Genomic DNA, 19,863 nt, shown 5'->3' with positions numbered 1-19,863 from the left:
TTTTGATATTCAAGGGTAGTTAAGGTAAGGCAGCCACACCTGCACATATACACGCAGGCATTACCACACACATAATGCACATTAAACACCTCCTTCATGCAATCAGTGTCATGTGCACACCCACGCAGTCACATATAAACAGAAACACACAGACGCAGTCACAGGCATGCACGTACACATGCACACATACTGTACATTAAACACCTCCTTCACTCAATCAGTTTCATGCGCACATCCATACATTCATGTATAAACAGAAACAGAAAAAAAAATGGCTGCAGAAAGTAACCAGTAGTTTTAAAGTGCATAAAGCACTTTTCATTTAATAAAAGCATCAGCAACAATAGTTAACCCTTCCTGTTCTACACACTATGAAAAAATACTGTTTAAAACTAAAAACTGCCAGCTGAGTTATTTTTCTGAGCTAGGCAATTAGCTATGAACCAGTATGAAATGTTGTAGTAAAAAAAGTCTGTAGTGCAAAAAAAGTTTGTAGTGCAGAATTTCAGCAGTGTAATAGTAATTCCTTATAGGTAACCTTATTATTTCATATGTTTATTTGTTCCTGTTGTTTAAAGTATACCTATCAGCATACTTTACTTTTAAACCATAGCTTCAATCTTCCTTGTTCATGGTTGTCAGCATTGTTTTCATTTTAAACAGTATTTTTTCATAGTGTGTAGAACATGAAGGGTTAACTATTGTTGCTGATGTCATCACAGCATGTGAGCTGACAGGCTCAAGCACTTCCTGGTATTTTATTTAACTGAAACTTGTAGCTTGAATGTTTGCATCTGGAGAAGTTTGATTTTATTAAACGAAAAGCGCTTTATGCACTTTAAAACTACAGGTTGCTTTCTGAAGCTGTTTTTTTTTCTATTTTAGTAGTTTATTTTGTATTTTTTCAGTATAAACAGAAAAACACAGACAAAGTCACAGGCACGCGTACACACACACACACACACACACACACACACACCACACACATACTGAGCTATAAACACCTCCTTCACTCAATTAGTGTCATGTGCACACCCAGGCATTCACGTATAAACAGAAACACACAGTCACAGGCATGCATGTACGTACACACACACACACACACACACACACACACACACACACACACACACACACACACACACACACACACACAGGCATTACCACACACATACTGTACATTAAATGCCTCCTTCACTCAATCAGTGTCATACACAAACCCATGCATTCATGTATAAACAGAAACACACAGACACAGTCACAGGCGCACGCGCGCACACATACATATGCAAACACTTCCCCAGTACTACCTATCCATTACAGTTGAGAGTAATGGGTGATCGTCAACTGCAATAACTGACTGTGACCAGTGGTAAGGATTGCCACAGCTGAGCAGTTCTGTGAATCATTTGGCTGCATGAAGTGATTGATGGACACTCCATCTTTTTGTTCATTCAAGTGACCTCCGAGGCAAAAGTACACACGCACATTACAACCCACCACACCAAGTACCACACATAGTATACATGCGTGAGTCTCACAGCCTCTAAAGCCCAGCCACAAACCCAACATACTAGTCATATGAGACTCTATCGTGAGACACACAGATGTGCCCCTCACCAGGCTAGACAAGGAGAAATTCATGGTAAGTTGCTTGTCAGGTGCTAGAATCTGCTGTATCACTCACGCACTCAAGTCTCTCAACAACAGATACTGTTATGACACTGTCATTGTCCACATTGGTATGAATAACTTGAGATGTACCACTCTGAACTATATGAAGAGAGACATGATTAAGCTTGCTGAATATGTGTCCTAGGCAGGTATACCCCTAGCCTTAAGCCTAGGATGCCTCAATACAAAAAGAAAATGATTGACTTTAACAATTAGCTTAGTTTCTGGTGTCATTCCAAGGGAATCCAGTACATGACAGCCTGGGAGAACATGACTGATAGATCACAATGCTTCACCAAAGATGGCCTTCATCTGTGTCCCCTGGACTTCAGGCTTCTGGCAAATGCTCTTGCCTCACCCATAGTGCCTTTTTTAGGCAAAGTCATGAGGACAAAATTACCAACGTGAAAAATTCTTCTAAATAAAATTTAAAGGTCATGCTTCTAAACAGAAGGAGTCTTTACATGAAACTACACTCAATGCAAGCATTCCTCACCCTGGAAAGTGCTGACATTTGTGCAGTCACTGAAACCTGGTTCAAAGCTGTAGAGAGCACTGCAGCCTTACCAGGTTACTTGTCCAACCATACTTTCAGACCCCAAATGGAGGGCTACAAAGCCAAAGGAGGTGAACTTTCAATATTTATCAAAGACATACACACCTCCAGGCTGATCAAACATTATGACACACAGGATACACTCCAGATGCAGTTAACTGTTGACAAAATATATATTCAAGTCATAGCTAGCTACAGAACCCCAACCATAACTCAGGAGGACCACTCCACCTATCTGGACTTACTTGAATCAATCAAGATTCCACCCTCTACCATGATCCTGTGCAACTTTAACTACTCAACCATAGAGTGGAAGACGTATTCTAGCGCAAACACGAATACCCAGAGATTCCTCGACTTCGTCAATGCCAATGCATTGGATCAGATGGTCGACCCCCCTACAAGATGTGAAAATATCCTGGACCTGGTACTAACCAACATGAGTAGCCAATGTAGCCCCCCTACAGTGTCATCCCTCCCTGGTAAGATCCGGCCATAAAACAATCACTTTGAAAGTCACCATCTCCCTTGACTCCCCGCTTGTCAGGGTCGAACAAAAAAACTTTTCCAAAGCTGACTACAACTTCCTGAGAGCAGGTATAAGCAACTTCACAGTCACCATCCCTTCAGTTGGAACAAGCACTAATGTTCAAACCTACACAAAAAAAAACTATATGAGCACCTATATAGCTGCATGGACTCAGCAATACCTGACAGGACCAAAGCATCTTCCTCAAAGAAGAGTAAACCTGTCTGGTGCACAGCAACAATAAACAGTCTCTATAATAAAAGGAAAAAAATGCTGTCCAGGACCAAGAAGGAGCAGGTGCCAAGTTGGAAGCAATCTCTCCTTTGTCTGAACAAGCAAATAAGGTCACTAGTGAAATCCTCTAAGGCTAACTTCAAGTCCAAATTGGCCACATCCACTAAGGACAATCACAAGGCCTTCTTTGCATACATCTGCAATCTCAAAACTAACTCCCAAATCTGCTCTGAATTAGTGGTCAAGAATACCACATACACGAACACCATAGGTATAGCCAACCTGCTGGCGACAAGTTCAGTGGAAACTTCACCCCCCGTCCCCCATCATAAACCAGGGCAGTCCCAGCACCTTCCCCCCTCCACTCATCACCAGGGAATAGGTCATTAATGTCCTTTTGAAGGCAAAAAAATACAGCCTCCATGGGAGCCAACAGCATCCCTGGCTATGTCCTACATGAACTCAGGTGAAAGCTCTCAGCACCAATAGGTACCTATTCAACCAAAGCCTGAGCACCAACTTCATCCCAGGAGAATGGAGGACAGCCACTGTCATCCCTTTACACAGAGGTGGAGCATCCACTAACTCAGGCAATTATAAGTTCATCAGCCTATGGATTGCATTATCATGGATCTTATAAATAAAGACACTGGCAACCTCCAAACTCTTGATCTCACACAGTTTGGTTTTGTCAAAGGGAGATCATGCCTGTTAAACTTGGTTGCCTTCTTCAAAACAGTCATCAAAGCCATGGGTGAGGGGAAGATAGTGCATACCATCTGCCTTGACCTAGCCAAAGTCTTCGACACTATTCCCCACTTAGGCATAATAGATAAACTCTTCCAGCTAGGCATCGACTCGTATGTTACCAGATGGATAGCTGACTAGCTCACTGATAGAACCCACTCAGTAAAAACAGGGGAAGCCACCACTAGTAGTAGACCCGTAATGAGGGGCATACCCCAAGATTCAGTCTTGGGGCATCTACTGTTTGCTTTTCTGAGGTGCAAGCCAAAACCAGTGGTCTGTGGCTGACAAGGTTTGCAGATGACTGCAAGCTGGGCACTGTCATAAACTCCCCTAGTGATATGAACATCCTCCAAGAGGGCCTTACCCAAACTAATGACTTGTGCCAGAAGCATGGCCTCAAACTGAATGCCAAGAAATGCATCATTATCCCTTTTGGGGAAAATAGCATCTCCACTAATTATCACATTAATAACAACATACTAAGCATGCAATCAGTCGTGAGGGACTTGGGCACCCAGGTTGATAGCAACCCGACTTTTGACGACCAAGTTGCCTCAGTTGCACGGAAGGCTTTCTACATTGCTCACCTCATAAGTAAGCTATTTCATCCAGAAACAAGGAGGTCATAACATCCCTGTATTCCTCTCTTATCGGACCCATTATTGAGTACAATGCCCCCTTCTTCCAAGCACATGTAGCAGTTGGAGGGAATACAGAGGTTCCTGACCAGGAAATATCTGGGTCTCAAATGCCTGTCCTATACAGATAGGCTAAAACCCCTGTCTCTCTACTCAGTCTCATATAGACTGCTCAGAGTGACCTGTGTCTGGAATACAAGGCCATCTCAGACTCAGGCTTGATGGAGTTGCTGCATATCCATAAGTCAAACTTCACTCATGCAATCAGTACATAAGGCCTCAACCTGGTCTGTGACATTAATAGAACTTGTTGGTGGGAGAGACTTGTGTCCTTTTGACTCCCCCATCTGTGGAATTGACTCCCTGCTCATGTCAAGCAGAGTACCTCACTAGCCTTCTTTAAGTGGAACCTGGACGACTGGATGGGAAACAGAAAATATACCCTTGGGATCCCACCTGTGTCCCTGCTGGGCAGGGAAAACAGGTGCTGACTTTGTGGGAACATGGGTGAAATTCTTGGCTAGGCTTATAAGGGCCTCCAGGCCAACAGCCTAGTATTGTCCTATGAACCTGTGAACCTACTGCAGGTACTTCCTGGGGAGAGTACATAGTTAATTACCATATGCCACTTCCCCATAAGACACAACCCAGTGCTGCACTGTATCTCTTTGAAGTAAGCAATGCTATAGGGCTATCTCAGAATCAGAAATGGCTACCGCCAGTGGTAACAAGGTCCAACCACTGGTGGTAATGTTTCTGAATCCCAGTCGAAGTCTCTGAAGCAAAGTACATCAAGATTTATTTTCAGACCAATGTGATTCATTTTCTATAAAAACTTATTGTATATCAGACAAAGAGAGAGGAATCTGATTTTGAAGACACTGAAAATAAAGGAGAAAGCCAGTTAATAGTGTGACTTTCAGGATGCCCCAACTGTTTACTAGTACCATAAGGGAAGGAAAATATAATTATACAGCACAATATGTTTGCATGAAGTGATGGACAATCCATCTTGTTGTATATTCACTAAAGCTAAAATAAATTTGGAATCTTTTTCTCAGAACAGAAATTTGCCAGTACCCTTTTCAGTGCATATCTAAAACACAAATGAAAAAAAAATACTTTGAAGAGAATTCTTCTGCTGGAATCTTTATGGAATGCACCTTTGTATCATGTCCATCAGTCTGTAATGACTGTACATTAAGGAATGGCATGATATGAAACTGTATATTCTCTTTACTTATCTGGTGCTGAAGAATATGGCCTGGATTGCAATTTAGAGGACCTAGGATTTGTGACTGTGTGCTGAAATGTTAGGGAGTGAAAAGGAAATGCAAGATCCCCATCAGGGGAAGAGGGTTGTCTATACAGTATGCAGCCTGTGGGTTGAGAACATGTGCTTGGTGATGTTAAAGCCTTCTTCACATGATAGCTGTCACTGAGCATGTGCAGGAGGGTACACAAGCTCAAGGAAAGGCACAGAAGGTTATTTTTGAGCATGCACTCCAGCTACTGAGGATGGGATTAGATCCAGAAAACCAACTGTTTCTTTATGGCTGCCTTAATGATGATTAAACCATGACTATCTCCCACCCTAGTAATTGAGGAATAAACCAACACAGTAAGAGCAGCATGGCAAAATGTCTGGCTGTCATGAACACCAGGAAAAAAAGATAAAAAAACTCAAGTGAAACGAATAAGTAAGAAATGCAAGGGGATTTCATTTCTTGTCACCTCGGTTACTTTCAGGAGCAAAATTGGATGCTGCAATGTGAACATTCTCCTTGGTTATATCTAAACATTGTAATACTTACGCTGGCCTAATCTTAGCAAGTTTTAAAAAATATACATAGGATATGCACTAATGTCGGTCATACTTATGTTTGTACACTGTGTCACATCTGAACAAGATCATTTGTGAAGAGAACACCTACCTGTTTACCAGAAAGAAAGAAAGAAGTAAATGAATAAATGCATGCCACGTATGAGCTAGCATTACAGTAGAGAGTCAATTATCCAAACATCAATTATCCAAAACATCAATTATCCGAATGCAGCCTTCCAAAGTTTTCAGGTAGGAAAAATTATAAAGTCTGAATATGTTAACGTTATATGTATTCATTTGTGCGTGTTTTTTGAGCATGTAGCCCACTCGTGTGTGAAAAATATTCTTTATTGTCCACTGGAATTGCTGAATGGTTGAAGAGTGTATTCCCTGTGTGCAGCAAAACAAGGTTTTTAGATGTTTTTTTTAATCTGGTTCAATGTGTGTTTGATTATCAGAACTCCCCTAGGTCCCAATTAGTTCAGATAATCAATTCTCTACTGTGTATTCTCCAGGCCTGTGCTCCCCCTTTTAAACTTTCTGTATGGATCAAGTCTGCACTGATTAGAACAGCACAAAGTGCAGTAGAACAGAGCACTGTTTGGTTACATGACTTGCTCAGAGTCAAACAATAGGCAAAGGGAAACTGACTACAAAATGTAGCTTCTTGGCAGATCATTGCCTTAGTACTCTGCACTAAATTGCCCGACATCAGCCAGACATCTGTTAATCTGGAAATACTAATTTATTGTCTGACCTAATAAAGGAGTAATGTTATTACATTATATTTGCCTTCCTGAACACTATTACAGTGTCATGCCCTGCCATCTAAATTGCACTTTATAATTTGTTTTACCACAGTGATTCTGTACCTTTTCACCTGTTAGAGCAACCATATCAAGTGGGCCATACATGAAGCGACCGACTAGGACCTTAGGACCATCTTCTGAGGCAATGACATCATTCACACGATGATTTGCTGTTACATTCTAAGAGACAAAAGCAGTAGTCAGCAAAAACTAACAAATATACTTACTTCTACAATGCAGTTTTACAAATGTAAACTATTTGTGTTCATATATAACTGTAGATGTTTTATCTATGAATCCTCAGCAAATCTCTACTTTGGAGAGATTACTGCTTAAGGTATTTAGTAAATCGTGTAGTAGCAAATAATTCTTCCAAAGCAATGCTGAAACCAGTTGTACAGGTAAAAGAGTGCCTAATAACAGTATTACACATGTTGGGCTGAAAAAAAAAGTACTTAGGCTACGGTTATGCCCCTAAGCAGGTAATGAACAATTTCCACATTGCCAAGTGTGTCGGCAAATGTACAAATCAAACAGATCTCACTACTGCTGCCATCATCAAGATGTTTCTATTAAATAAGTCTGAACATTTTTCATTTTGACATCTCAGCTAGAATCTTGAGATGACAATGCTCTCTTTTTTAAAGTCAAGTATGTCAACACTGCTGAGCGGTTTATTTCTGCAGCCCTTATGAACTGAGTTCTAATGGCCCGAATGCTGGAATCTAAATCTTAGATTAGGTCAGGGGAAAGAAATGCTTTGTTTGGTCTCATGTTTTCAATATTTTGAACAACAGAAAAGTCATATAAAGTCAAGAGTACATATTTCATTCTTTATTTAAAGGACATTCAGGGGTTTGTTTTGTGTGAATAAAGCAAAACCTCAAGAGTAAACCAAGAAGCTTACCGCTCAAATGAGTAAGATATAATGAAGTCTTTTGAGCTTTCTAGTGGGCAGTGACATCTTTTTGTACATTTCATTGAGATGAGGACATTCTCATAATAACATACTTGATTCTAGGGTCATACTGTTTTGGAGTGGGTGAACAAACTAAATAAATAACAGAAGAGAATGTTTTGACCTTCATGTTGGTGTGTGTCACATTTCTAACAGACAAGTTTTTATTTTTTATTAAGTACTGTTGAATTAGATTTTACAGGAGCACTAGATAGAAAGATTAGTTTCTGTTCTTAAAATCTTTAAAAAAGTCTTCAAATTCAGCTGTCAGCATCTAAAACTATAAAATAACTTTACTCAGAGGATACTTTCTGCACAGCGAACATATTCAGATTTTTGTTCCTTGACTTATTAATGAAGTGTAACAATGTTGCAGCAATTCTTATTTAAAAGCAATAAGACTTTCAATGCGTTAAACATGACAAGGGAAAGTAAAGGGAATATGTGCAGGAGCTGATAAGTGGAATTCAGAAACAACTGGTATAATAAGCTAGGATCATTCAAAGACAAGGCGTGTGCAGTTAAGTTTTGCACAGTGTACAGAATATTTAGACAGGATGACAATACATATAAATGAGTGAGGAAACAGGTGTTGTGATATAGAAGCAGAACAGCTGGAGACTGCTTAGGCGAAAAGAAGAAGAAGAAATTAGCATAGCACATGGAAATATATCAGAATGCATAGCAGAAATGCTGAGAATCAGAGTAGGTCTGGTTTACTTGAACAAAATTCATATAACTAAGATAGTTCAGAGAATTATTATTCCAAGAAGAGCCCTCTGGTAATATCCTTTGTGAAGATAGATGAAGGCTGCCAGCCTAGCCAGATAGAATTTTGTAGATGATTCTGTCATTTGTAAATATTAATGTAAGCCACAGGCTTGTTCTCTTAAATATGAAAAGACTGTATTGGATGTTGAACTGAAAAAAAATGTAACAGCAGTGCACTCTGCTGTAAGAAATCTGATAAGTCATGCGTTGTAAAATTTTTTGATCTAAAACTTGGAGCCGAGATGTCTAGCTAGAGGGAAGCATTCTGCCTATTGTTTTGAGGCCAGAGTTAATGGCTAGAATTTACATGTATAATATCTTTTATTGCTTTAGCTTCCTGACAAGCTGCAAGATCAAAATGGCTATTAACCTCTGAGTTTCTGTTAGCCTGTAAACCAGAAATAAATGATGTAATCTGAAATGAATCAGTGGTACTGTGTTATCAATTTAAGGACAGAAAGAATTAGGGCATTTAGCATTTGCCTTGAGAACATCCAACATCACCAGCACTGTCTTGCTCTATATGTAAGTTTATTTTAGAACTGTGTTTTCTTTTAGATATAGCTAGGAACTAGGAAGATTATATTAGTTTTTTTTTCTGTATTGATGTCAGAACTTTTCTACTGTATTATTTTAAGTATTTCTCTGTGAACTCTGAATTGTTGACTAGCAATGTGTAGTACGAAGTATTGTCTTGTGTTTTTATTATTTATTATAAAATATTTTTAAACCTTTCTAGAGTACATTGCATGTATACATTGATACTGGCCAAGCCAATCCAATAAGTCTTGACTGTTCAGTTGCACTTACCATTTGGATAATAATATTGCACAGTATAATTGGACACCCTTTCATAAGGGCCTTTTAGTAGCTGATAAAAATTAGTGGGTGGTGGCAAGTGGTACTACTGTATGGTCTGGGTAAAGGGGCACAGCTGGAAAACCTGTGCCAGCCTTCCCCAGGTGTGTCTGTATGGTTGTATGTAACTCTTATCTCAAAGTGTGTGTGTGTCAGCTACCTGGTCAGCGACACGAAACACTGGTTGGACAGAGAGGGTGCTGGAAGTTTTAGCTTGTCCACTTGGCTGAGATCTGGACCCTATAGCTGTGCCAGTGGGGAGTCTTATTGGGGACCTAGACAGAAAGGGAGAAATTAGCCCCAGACTGACTGTGATCTCTGTGTGCTCTTAAGGGAAATTGTAATTTACTGTGTGTGCATTTATTATCCCTTCCCTATATGGACACCCCTCACTGGTGTTATTGGTGAGGATTGAGGCTCCTTAATTGCTCAGCCAGTGCACGGGCATCACATATTAATTGGTGGCAGTGGTGGGATAGTCATACCACATATTAATTGGTTGGCAAATACTAATTGGCTTGTAGTGGTCTGGGTAGTGTGAATTCCTGTGGCTTGTGTACAGTGATCACTGAAGGTGTTTTGTACTCTAAATCAGCCATGCAGTGAGTACTCAGAAATCTGATCACAATTGTTTTATTTCTTTTGTTAGCTTTGTTAGTCAGGGAGAGCTGACAAGCATATCAGCAAAGGAGTATGGAAAGCTGACAAGGAGCCAGCTGGCTGAGATGTGCCAGGCTGGGGGACTGGTGCATGGAAACTGACCAAAGCAGACATGATTGCAGCTTTGGTCACAGCTGCATCAGAAAACAGCAACCAGGACAACGATCAAACTGGCAGTGGAGATGTACCACATTCAGAGAATGGACAGCTCAACCTTTCTGCAGAGGACTTAAAAATCCATCTAGAGCTAAAGAGACTTGAGTTGGAAGCTAGGCATTTGGAAATAGAAGCAGCTGAGAGACTTTAGGCATCTAGCAAGTGAGGATAAGGAGAAACTACAACATTTGCAGGCTGAGGAGAATGAGAAACTGCTACGCCTGGAAGCTGAGGAAAAAGAAAGGCAAAGGTAACATGAAAAGGAGATTCTGACTCTTAGCCAGAGTCATTGAGATAATGGGGAAGGGAGTAACTGGACCCCAGAAGCACAAAAGGTCAATACATTTTTCTGCAGCTTACAGAGTGGGATAGTTTTGATAGTTTCATTCATATGTTTGAGAGGGTATGTAAACAGTATGATGTTGATCAAAGGGTACGATTCCTGACCCCCTTAATCCAAGAAAAAGCTGTAACTGTGTTGTCTAAAATTTCTGATCAGGAATGTTTTGATTATACTACTGTTAAGAACGGCTTGTTAGAATTTTACAAGCTAACATCTGAAACTTATAGGAAAAACTTTTGTGAGCATAGCTGCAAGGCAGATGAAAGTATGTGTGAATACGTTGTTGATCTGAGCAGTTATTTTCATAGGTGGGTGAGTGGATGTCAGGTCACCATTTTTGATGGGCTGGCAGACCTTCTGGTGAGGGAACAAACACTTAGCACTTTGCCTGAGGACATGAGGATTTGGTTAGTTGCTAGACAATGTGCTACTTCAGATGAGTTGGGGAAGAAGGGAGACCTATACCTAGCAAGCAGGGCATCCCTGCACAGGAAAGGGACCCCTGGTACTGCTCATAGGTCTAAAGGAACCCATGGTGGGCATCACAGAGTGCCCCAATAGAATCTGACAGTAGCAGGGAAGCCACTATTCCAGGTACACATCCAGGACATAGAGTTAAATGTTTTGAATGCAACCAGAGGGGCCATGTGGCATACAGATGTCCACAGAGGCAAGGTGCAGAACAAAAGGTGAGAGAGACAGTAAGTGGGAAGACAAAATGCCAAAAGTAGGTTGTCTTGAGACAACAAGGGTACCAAACTATCATCCTGCAGATGTTCTGATAGGGAAGGATTTGGATGAGGCAGTACTATGTGTTAATGCAGTTACATGTAGTCAGGCTTTGAGACAAGTATGTGGATCTGTTAGCCTGGGGGGACCCAGACAGACTGCATACTTGCAGTCAGGACTGGTGAGGTGGTTACTTCAGGGAAAAAGCTATGCTGTAGCAGTGAGACTGAAGGTGAGCCACAGCTGCTTATGGGTACTGATGTTCCCTTGGACAGAGTGATTGTAAAAGGTAGAGGTGGGTAGTAGTACCCAGGCTGACAGTGAGGCACCACTCTCAGAGGATGCCAAACTTCCTTTTGAAGGGGAGCTGGGAAGGGTTACAAAGAGAGAGTTGAGACAGGCTCAGCTCTCAGACCTGACATTGCAAGGCCTGCGGCAGGTAGCTAGTGAGGCATCTGATTCTCAAGGGAAGGGGGATTTTGTATACTGGGACAAAGGGTTACTGTATAGATGGTATACTGGGACAAAGGGTTACTGTATAGAGAGTGGACCCCTGAGGGAGGGCTAGAAGGTGAGAGAGTACAGCAGTATAGCACTTCTAGCCAAAGCCCATATTCCCTTTGCAGGTCATATGGGCATAAAACGTACAAAGAGATGTATTATGCAGAACTTATATTAACCTGGAATTTCCAGAGATGTAATAGGGTACTGCAGGATCTGTGAGCAGTGCCAAAAGGTAGGCAAAGCAGGAGACAGGTGAGAGCCTCTTTGATGCCTTTGCCTGTGATTGAGGAGCCATTTCAGACCGTAGCAATGGATATTGTGGTGCCTCTGAGTACCCCAGGTTCCACAGGGAAAAAGTATATCCTAGTGGTAGTAGATTATGCTACAAGATACCCTGAGGCAGTGGCTCTGTCCTCCATTGAGGGAGAAAAGGTGGCAAACGCTTTGTTAGAGATTTTCATCAGGGTAGGTTTTCCAAAGAAATACTGACTGACAGAGGGGCCAATTTCATGTCAGACCTGCTAGCTTGTCTGTGGAAGTACTGTGGGGTGAAGCAACTGAAGACCACCCCTTACCATCCCCAGACTAATGGTCTTGTTGAGGGGTTAAACTCTACAATCATATCCATGCTATGGGCATTTACAGACCAGTTTAAGAGGGAGTGGGACAAATATTTGCCCCATCTGTTGTTTGCTTACAGAGAGGTTCCCTAGGAATCCACAGAGTTTTCACCCTTTGAGTTGTTGTATGGGCATAAGGTGAGGGGACCTCTAGATTTAATTTGAGGTGAGTGTAAATCTCACAAGGAGTCTGTAGTGGCATATATCCCAAACCTTAGGACAAGGCTCAGGGAACCCATGAGCTTGGCCCAGGAGAACCTGGCAGAAGCCCAATAAGAGAAAAAGGCATGGTATGGCAGGAATGCTCAAGCTAGAGAGCATGCTGTAGGGCAGCAGGTAATGGTTCTCATTCCTGTCAGACACAACAAGCTGCAAGCAGCTTGGGAAGGACCCTACAAGGTGGTAAGAAATGTAAGTGATGTTAACTACATGGTGGAACTGCTAGGCAGAAGGCAGGGGCACAAATTGTACCATATTAACATGATGACACCTTACCATGATAGGGAGGCACTTGTGCTGAGTATTTGCAGTAGCTTGCAGGGGGAGTCTGAGGGAGATCTGTTGTCTGATCTCCTAAGTGAGACTCGGACAGACACCTCAGTGGAAGGGGTAGCAGTGTCCCAGCAGCTATCTCCTGCCCAAGTTCAGGAAATCTGAGCAGTGTTACAGGAATTTGGGGACATGTTTATTGGGAAACCAAGATGCACCCACTTGGTGCAGCACTTGGTGGATACAGGACCCAAAAGGCCTATTAGGCAGGCCCCTTACAGGGTGCCTGAGAGAGTCAAACAGACTCTGTGGGAGGAGATACAGGAGATGTTGGAACTAGGGGTAATTCAAGAGTCCAACAGTGCCTGGGCCTCCCCAGTGGTGCTGGTGCCAAAGAAAGATGGCAGCACCAGGTTCTGTGTGGACTACAGAAAATTAAATAGTCACACAGAGTCATATGCTTACCCCATGCAGAGGACAGATGAGGTCCTAGAGCAGCTGGGTGGGGCTAAGTATCTTACCACCATTGATCTTACCAAAGGTTACTGGCAGGTGCCCTTGACCCAGAGTGCTAGAGAGAAGTCAGCCTTTGTGACTCCTTTTGGCTTGTATGAGTTCACAAAGATGCCCTTTGGGATGAAAAATGCCCCAGCAACTTTACAGAGGCTGGTAGATCACACACTATCAGGAGCAGGAGGGTTTGCCCTTGGTTATCTAGATGATATTGCCATCTACAGCCATTCCTGGCAAGAGCCCCTTCAACATGTCAGGGAGGTGCTGAGCAGACTACAGAGGGCAGGGTTGACCAATAAGCCCAGCAAATGTCAGGTGGGTATGGCAGAGGTCTCTTACTTGAGACATAGAGTGGCGAGTAGTAAGATCAGGCCAGAACCTGTCAAAGTAGAAGCTATTCAGGAATGGCCTGCACCTGTTACCAAAAAGCAGGTGAGGGCATTCTTAGGGACAGCAGGGTACTAGAGAAAGTTTGTCCCCAGTTATAGTACCAAAGCTGCTCCCCTCACAGACCTGACAAGGAAAAACAGGCCAGATAAGGTACTGTGGACCTCAGCATGTGAGCAGGCATTCCAGAAGCTTAACAAAGCTTTGGGAGGACACCCTGTGTTAGCCAGTCCAGATTACAGCAAATAATTTGTTGTGCAGGTGGATGCTTCAAATCATGGGGTGGGGGCTATACTTAGCCAGAGTTCTTCAGAGGGAGAAGAGCACCCAGCGGTTTATCTCGGTCATAGGCTCCAACCCAGAGAGGAATGCTATGCAGCTGTAGAAAAGGAATGTCTAGCCATAATGTGAGCACTTCAGAAGCTTCAGCCTTATCTGTATGGAAGAAAATTCACTGTAGTGACAGAATACAATACCCTAATATGGTTAAACAGAGCCAGCCAGCAAAATGCCAAGTTGCTAAGATGGAGCCATGGGTTGCAAGCATATATGTTAGTACTGCACCACAGTGGGATTAGCAATGCCAATGCAATGGACTTTCAAGACAGGGAATGGGGTAAGGTATACTCAGATACACCTAACCTTTTCAAGCAACGTTTCTCAAGGGTCACTTGAGAAACTAGCTTGAGTTCTCCGGGGGGGGGGTGTGAAGATAGGTGAAGGCTGCCAGCCTAGCCAGATAAAACTTTGTAGATAATTCTGTCATTTTTAAATATTAATGTAAGCCACAGGCTTGTTCTCTTAAATGTGAAAATAATGTATTGGATGTAGAACTGAAAAAAATGTAACAACAGGGCACTCTGCTGTAAGAAAACTGATAAGTCAAGCACTGTGAAATTCTTTGATCTAAAACTCAGAGCTGAGATGTCTAGAGGGAGGCATTCTGCCTACTGTTTTGAGGCCAGAGTTAATGGCTAGAATTTACATGTATAATTTCTTTTATTGCTCTAGCTTCCTGAACAGCTGCAAGATCAAAAGGGCTATTAATCTTTGAGTTTCTGTTAGTCTGGAACCAGAAAGAAATTATGTAATCTGAAATGAATCAGTGGTACTGTGTTATCAATTTAAGGATAGAAAGAATGAGGGCATGTAGCATTTGTCTTGAGAACACCCAACATCACCAGCACTGTCTTGCTCTATATGTAAGTTTATTTTAGAACTGTGTTTTCTCTTAGATATAGCTAGGAACTAGGAAGATCAGATTAGTTTGTTCTGAATTGATGTCAAAACTTTTCTACTGTATTATTTTAAGTATTTCTCTGTGATCTTTGAACTGTTGACTAGCACTGTGTAGTAAGAAATATTGTCTTGTGTTTTTACTACTTATTATTAAATATTTTAAAACCTTTCTACTGTGGCTGTTTTGTTTAGAGGTAATTTAAGCTCTAGAGTACATTGCATGTATATAGTGATACTGGCTAAGCCACTCCAACAAGCCTTGACTGTTCAGTTGCACTTACCATTTGGATAATTATATTGCATAGTATAATTGGACACCCTTTCATAAGGTCCTTTTAGTAGCTGATAAATATTAATGGGTGGTGGCAAGTGGTACTACCGTATAGTCTGGCTAAAAGGGGTGACCTGGAGAACCTGTGCCATCCTTCCCCAGAAGTGTCTGTGTGGTTGTATATAACTCTTATCTCAAAGTGTGTGTGTCAACTACTTGGGCAGGGACATGAAGCACTGGTTGGACAGAGAGGGTGCTGGAGGTTTTAGCATGCCCACTAGGCTAGGATCTGGACCATATAGCTGTGCCAGTGGGGAGTCTTATTGGGGACCTGGAGAGAAAGGGAGAAACCAGCCCCAGACTGACTGTGATAACTGTGTGCTCTTAAGGGAAATTGTACTTTACTGTGTGTGTATTTATTATTCTTTCCCTATATGGACCTTGATTGCTGGGCCATTGCACGGGCATCACATCCTTAATGACATCAAAAATGTGTTACCTAGTGCTCATTGACTGACCATCACACTGCTGCTAACTCCTGAGTTTACAGTGACCTACTCAGGACCATTTGTTACATGTGCTGGCCACATGTAGCATGACAGGTAATTCTGCCTCGGCTGTACTCTTGGAAACTGAGGTATGTGTTACAGTAACTATTCTGGCTCAAATACTTTCCCAGCATTAAGCAGGGGATACTCTGGTGGTTTGCAAGTCATCCACCTTGAGGATACTGAAAATCTTCCTTGATGTCCTGATGCAACATCTGTAAATTCATATTTGTTTCCCATGACAACAGAGGGCACAGTCACCATTATGCATGTCTCCTATAACATGGCTATTTCTCCTTTGATCTTGTGTGCCACTGACTGACCATATACTGAAATTACGCACAATGGAAGGGTTGCCACTGTGTGACCTGCCAGATGATCTGCAATACAGATCACCACCAAATGAAAATATTTATTCCATATGCTGGCAGTGTGCATGATGGCAACATATACTACAGTTCCAGCCCCCACCGGTGTTTTACAAAGAATGATTTTCTAGATGGGTATTGACTTGATAAGCATAGAATATGTAGCCCCCCCCCAAAAAAAAAAGAATTCAGGTACTGCAGTTGATATTGTATTCCCCCTGAGCCATGACTGATGTCACCAGGGTGGTTATCCATGCACTTTAGTGGAACATTCATAATGTTATAAATGGCTCATAGACATGCATAAGGGTTTCTCAAGAGGATACTTTACAAGGTCAGAAAGCTCTTTGTTGTGCATACCGTGATTCAGATTGTCTAGGCTGTGCCTACAAATCAGTTCTACCTAGTTTCTTAAACATCCTTGTTCAGGGATGTGTATGACTGCAGTGGTTAGGGGTATGGCAGAAACTGACCTGCTTCCCAATAAAAGCCAAATCTGTAAGAGGTTAGAAAAAGAAACAAGGTGAAGTCTTGTATGGATATTCATCATGACAATACAAAAGTGGCAGAGTCACAGAGAACAAAATTATACATTCAGTATAGCACTTTCTGTGCTGAAACCAGTGCTGACTATGCACTGCAATGTGTGGTCTGTTTACACTGCATGTCTAACATTAAAACAAAGCAACACAAGTAGAAAAATATCAGACTAGAAACTACTAACAGCTGCAGAGGTGACATATACACAGAGCTCTGTTGCAGGCCACATGCTGACATTGATGGCTACAGGCTGTCCTGTCTCTGTAAAATAAATGCATGAATGCCAATCCAGCATGAACAGAAGCACTCTAGCCAGTTTTAGTGCATATTATGGCAATGATACCCTGTTCAAAGATAACAGGAATCATATGAATCAACTCTTTCTGACATGCTCAACAAGGTAAGTTCCTCTGGTGCAAGACATACCAATACTAATTGTTACTCAAATGGATGAAAACTCACCATCTGTACCCATGCCAGTGTGTAACTGTGGATTTATGCTTTGCATAAGTACCAGTCACTAGATTAAGAAAAGGAGATATCACAATTCAAACCAGAGTCAAATTCTACATGCTATGCTTTCAGTTAGCTGTGTGACCATGCCTCTCAACCTCTTAACACAAAAAATCTGGAAAAAGCCAAATAAAAATGGGGGAACAGAGCCACAAAAAATAGGGACAGATTTTAAATATTGTTCTCATAAACTTAGAAAGTTGTTAGAATAAAAGACATTGTGTTATGCATTTTTCTGAAGGATATGAAGTCTGAAACTCAAATGCCTGTCATTATTTAATGAATTCAAACCTCCCTGATTTATCAAAAAATCTAGAAAACTACACATTTTATGAGGAACAAACCAAAAATATGAGGCAGAAATCTGGCCAGCTGAGAGGTGTGTGCGCCACACTCTTAAGCCATATTATATCATAATAAAACGTTAGACACAAGAAATACGAACAGCACTAACAAAAATGAGGTCAAGGAATGCAGCAGTCTCAGATGAAATCACAGCAGATATGATCAAGATGTTGGGGGAAATGGCTTTAGAGGGTACTCATAGCAGTATGAAGAGAAAGATGTATGATAGATAACTGGTGAATAAGCAATTTAGTGCCAGTGCAAAAGACACAGAAACCTGGAAGGTGAAAGTAGAGCAGTTGAGAAATGTTGATGTGATGTGAGGAAGTTTCTGAGGTGGGTAGTAAAGTTTTATACTGTGGGATAGATGGAGAAAGCAGGGCATTAAAACAGAAGTCAAAGTTGCCCCAGTTGCAGGGTAGGACAAGGAAAACAAATCGCAATGATACTGTCACATGTACAGGAAAGGAGATGATGGTTTGTTGAAGATTTGGAAGAAGGCAAAAGGAAAGGAGGACATCCAACTAAGAGATGTATAGATTGCATGACAGAAGACCTGTGACAGTCAGGTATGACTATCAAGGAAGGTAGGAAGCTGACACTGAAACAAAACAGGTGGCAAGAGTTGACATGATATTCCAAACCAATGTAGAAAAGAAAGGGAAAAGGTGGTTGATGATGCTGATGAAAGTTCACTGTCAGAACTGTGAGTTACTGACTGTGTGTGTGAGGCTTATTGCTGGATACATAAAAGTAAATATATCAAGCATTTCTAGGGTTTTTGTTAAGATGGAAACAAGGGTGCATGCACTCAGCTGTAAGAAGAATCAGTGATTTTGCCACAGCTGGTATCTAACTTACTTCACCTTGTGCATTTAGGGATGTTAGTACTATGGGCATCTGATGCCTTAATGCATACGGTTTGCAGTGCAGTGCATAAAACAGAATACCCATTTAAAAGACTACTCAAAACCACCAAAAGAAACAAGCAAACTAACACAAGGAAAAGGTGTGTGGGTGCATTCAACAGAATTCTTACTTAAACTTTTCCAGTCCATGGTCACTATAAAGATGCTCATGCCATAGGAAGGGGAGGGAGGGGTGCACATGTTTTAAATGTGTGTTTGAGAAAAGATGGTTGCTGTAATGAGTTGTACATTGGGTGTATCACACCACCATAGAAACTCTTATGAAGTGGACAGAGTCTTACCTTTCCTTCTTTACATTACAGGCTTGCAAGAATGGCAATCTGCATGTGAAATCTTAGGAAGAATGATACAGTTTCATACCTCACAACTAGACTCTCAGTAGAGTGATGACCTCATGTGGTATTGTGTTTTTAGATACATCATCATTAACTATTACACCTCAGACCATGATAAAATTATTTAATCTGAGAACTTACAATGGAATATTTGTTTTGTTCTGATAGCCTTTCTAATAAGTCCACTGATGCTTTAAGTCCCCTGTTTATGAACCCATGGACTACATTACACACCATATCCTAAATGCTGACTCACTACTGTCTAGGAACTCACCTGAGGTAGAACAGTACTGTATGAAGCTTTAAATAATGGCTAATGTATCCTATCCCCGATGCTTTAGTCTGTAAATGACTATAACTATACCAAAATTTGAACACAAGATTATGATATACAGGTTTTTATAAAAAGACAGAAACATTTGAGTAAATAAGTACCAAGTGGACTTTATTTTCTCAAGTTTTTGTTCTGCAAACACAAAAGTAATTAGTAAGAAGAAACTTTTCAGAAATGAAATACTTACAACTGACTTAGGATTTCCTTCATAGAGGAGAAAAGGTAGTCAGTGGTGCATTTATCTTTTCATATATAAAATATTCTGCCACTTATGTGTTACCAGGTGAGTTACAGCAGTCAGTTATTGCCCAGTTAGTTCTAAGTATAACTAAAAGAATCCACAGAAATAACTTTACTGAAAAGAAGTGTAGTGGCTGTGGGCAGGATGTACAGCAATTGTGTTCAGTCTTGTAAGACTTGAACACATTGGAGGACAGA

General features: G+C 41.3%; 1 protein-coding gene across 1 annotated transcript in view; it reads right to left on the bottom strand.

Annotated features, from left to right (window-relative positions):
• Positions 1 to 19,863, bottom strand: part of PITPNM3 (PITPNM family member 3) — a 1,300,985-nt gene that overhangs the window by 161,481 nt on the left and 1,119,641 nt on the right. Inside the window, exon 15 of the mRNA XM_044054869.1 lies at positions 7,079 to 7,195. Coding sequence (XP_043910804.1) covers positions 7,079 to 7,195 — 117 coding nt within the window. The remainder of the gene's footprint in view (positions 1 to 7,078; positions 7,196 to 19,863) is intronic.

The sequence above is a fragment of the Protopterus annectens genome, chromosome 13.part0 (genome assembly GCF_019279795.1).
Source record: "Protopterus annectens isolate FY-2018-M chromosome 13.part0, PAN1.0, whole genome shotgun sequence".
Lineage (NCBI taxonomy): Eukaryota > Metazoa > Chordata > Ceratodontiformes > Protopteridae > Protopterus > Protopterus annectens.
Note: the sequence above shows the minus strand (reverse complement) of the source record. Positions and strands in the feature narration are given on the sequence as shown.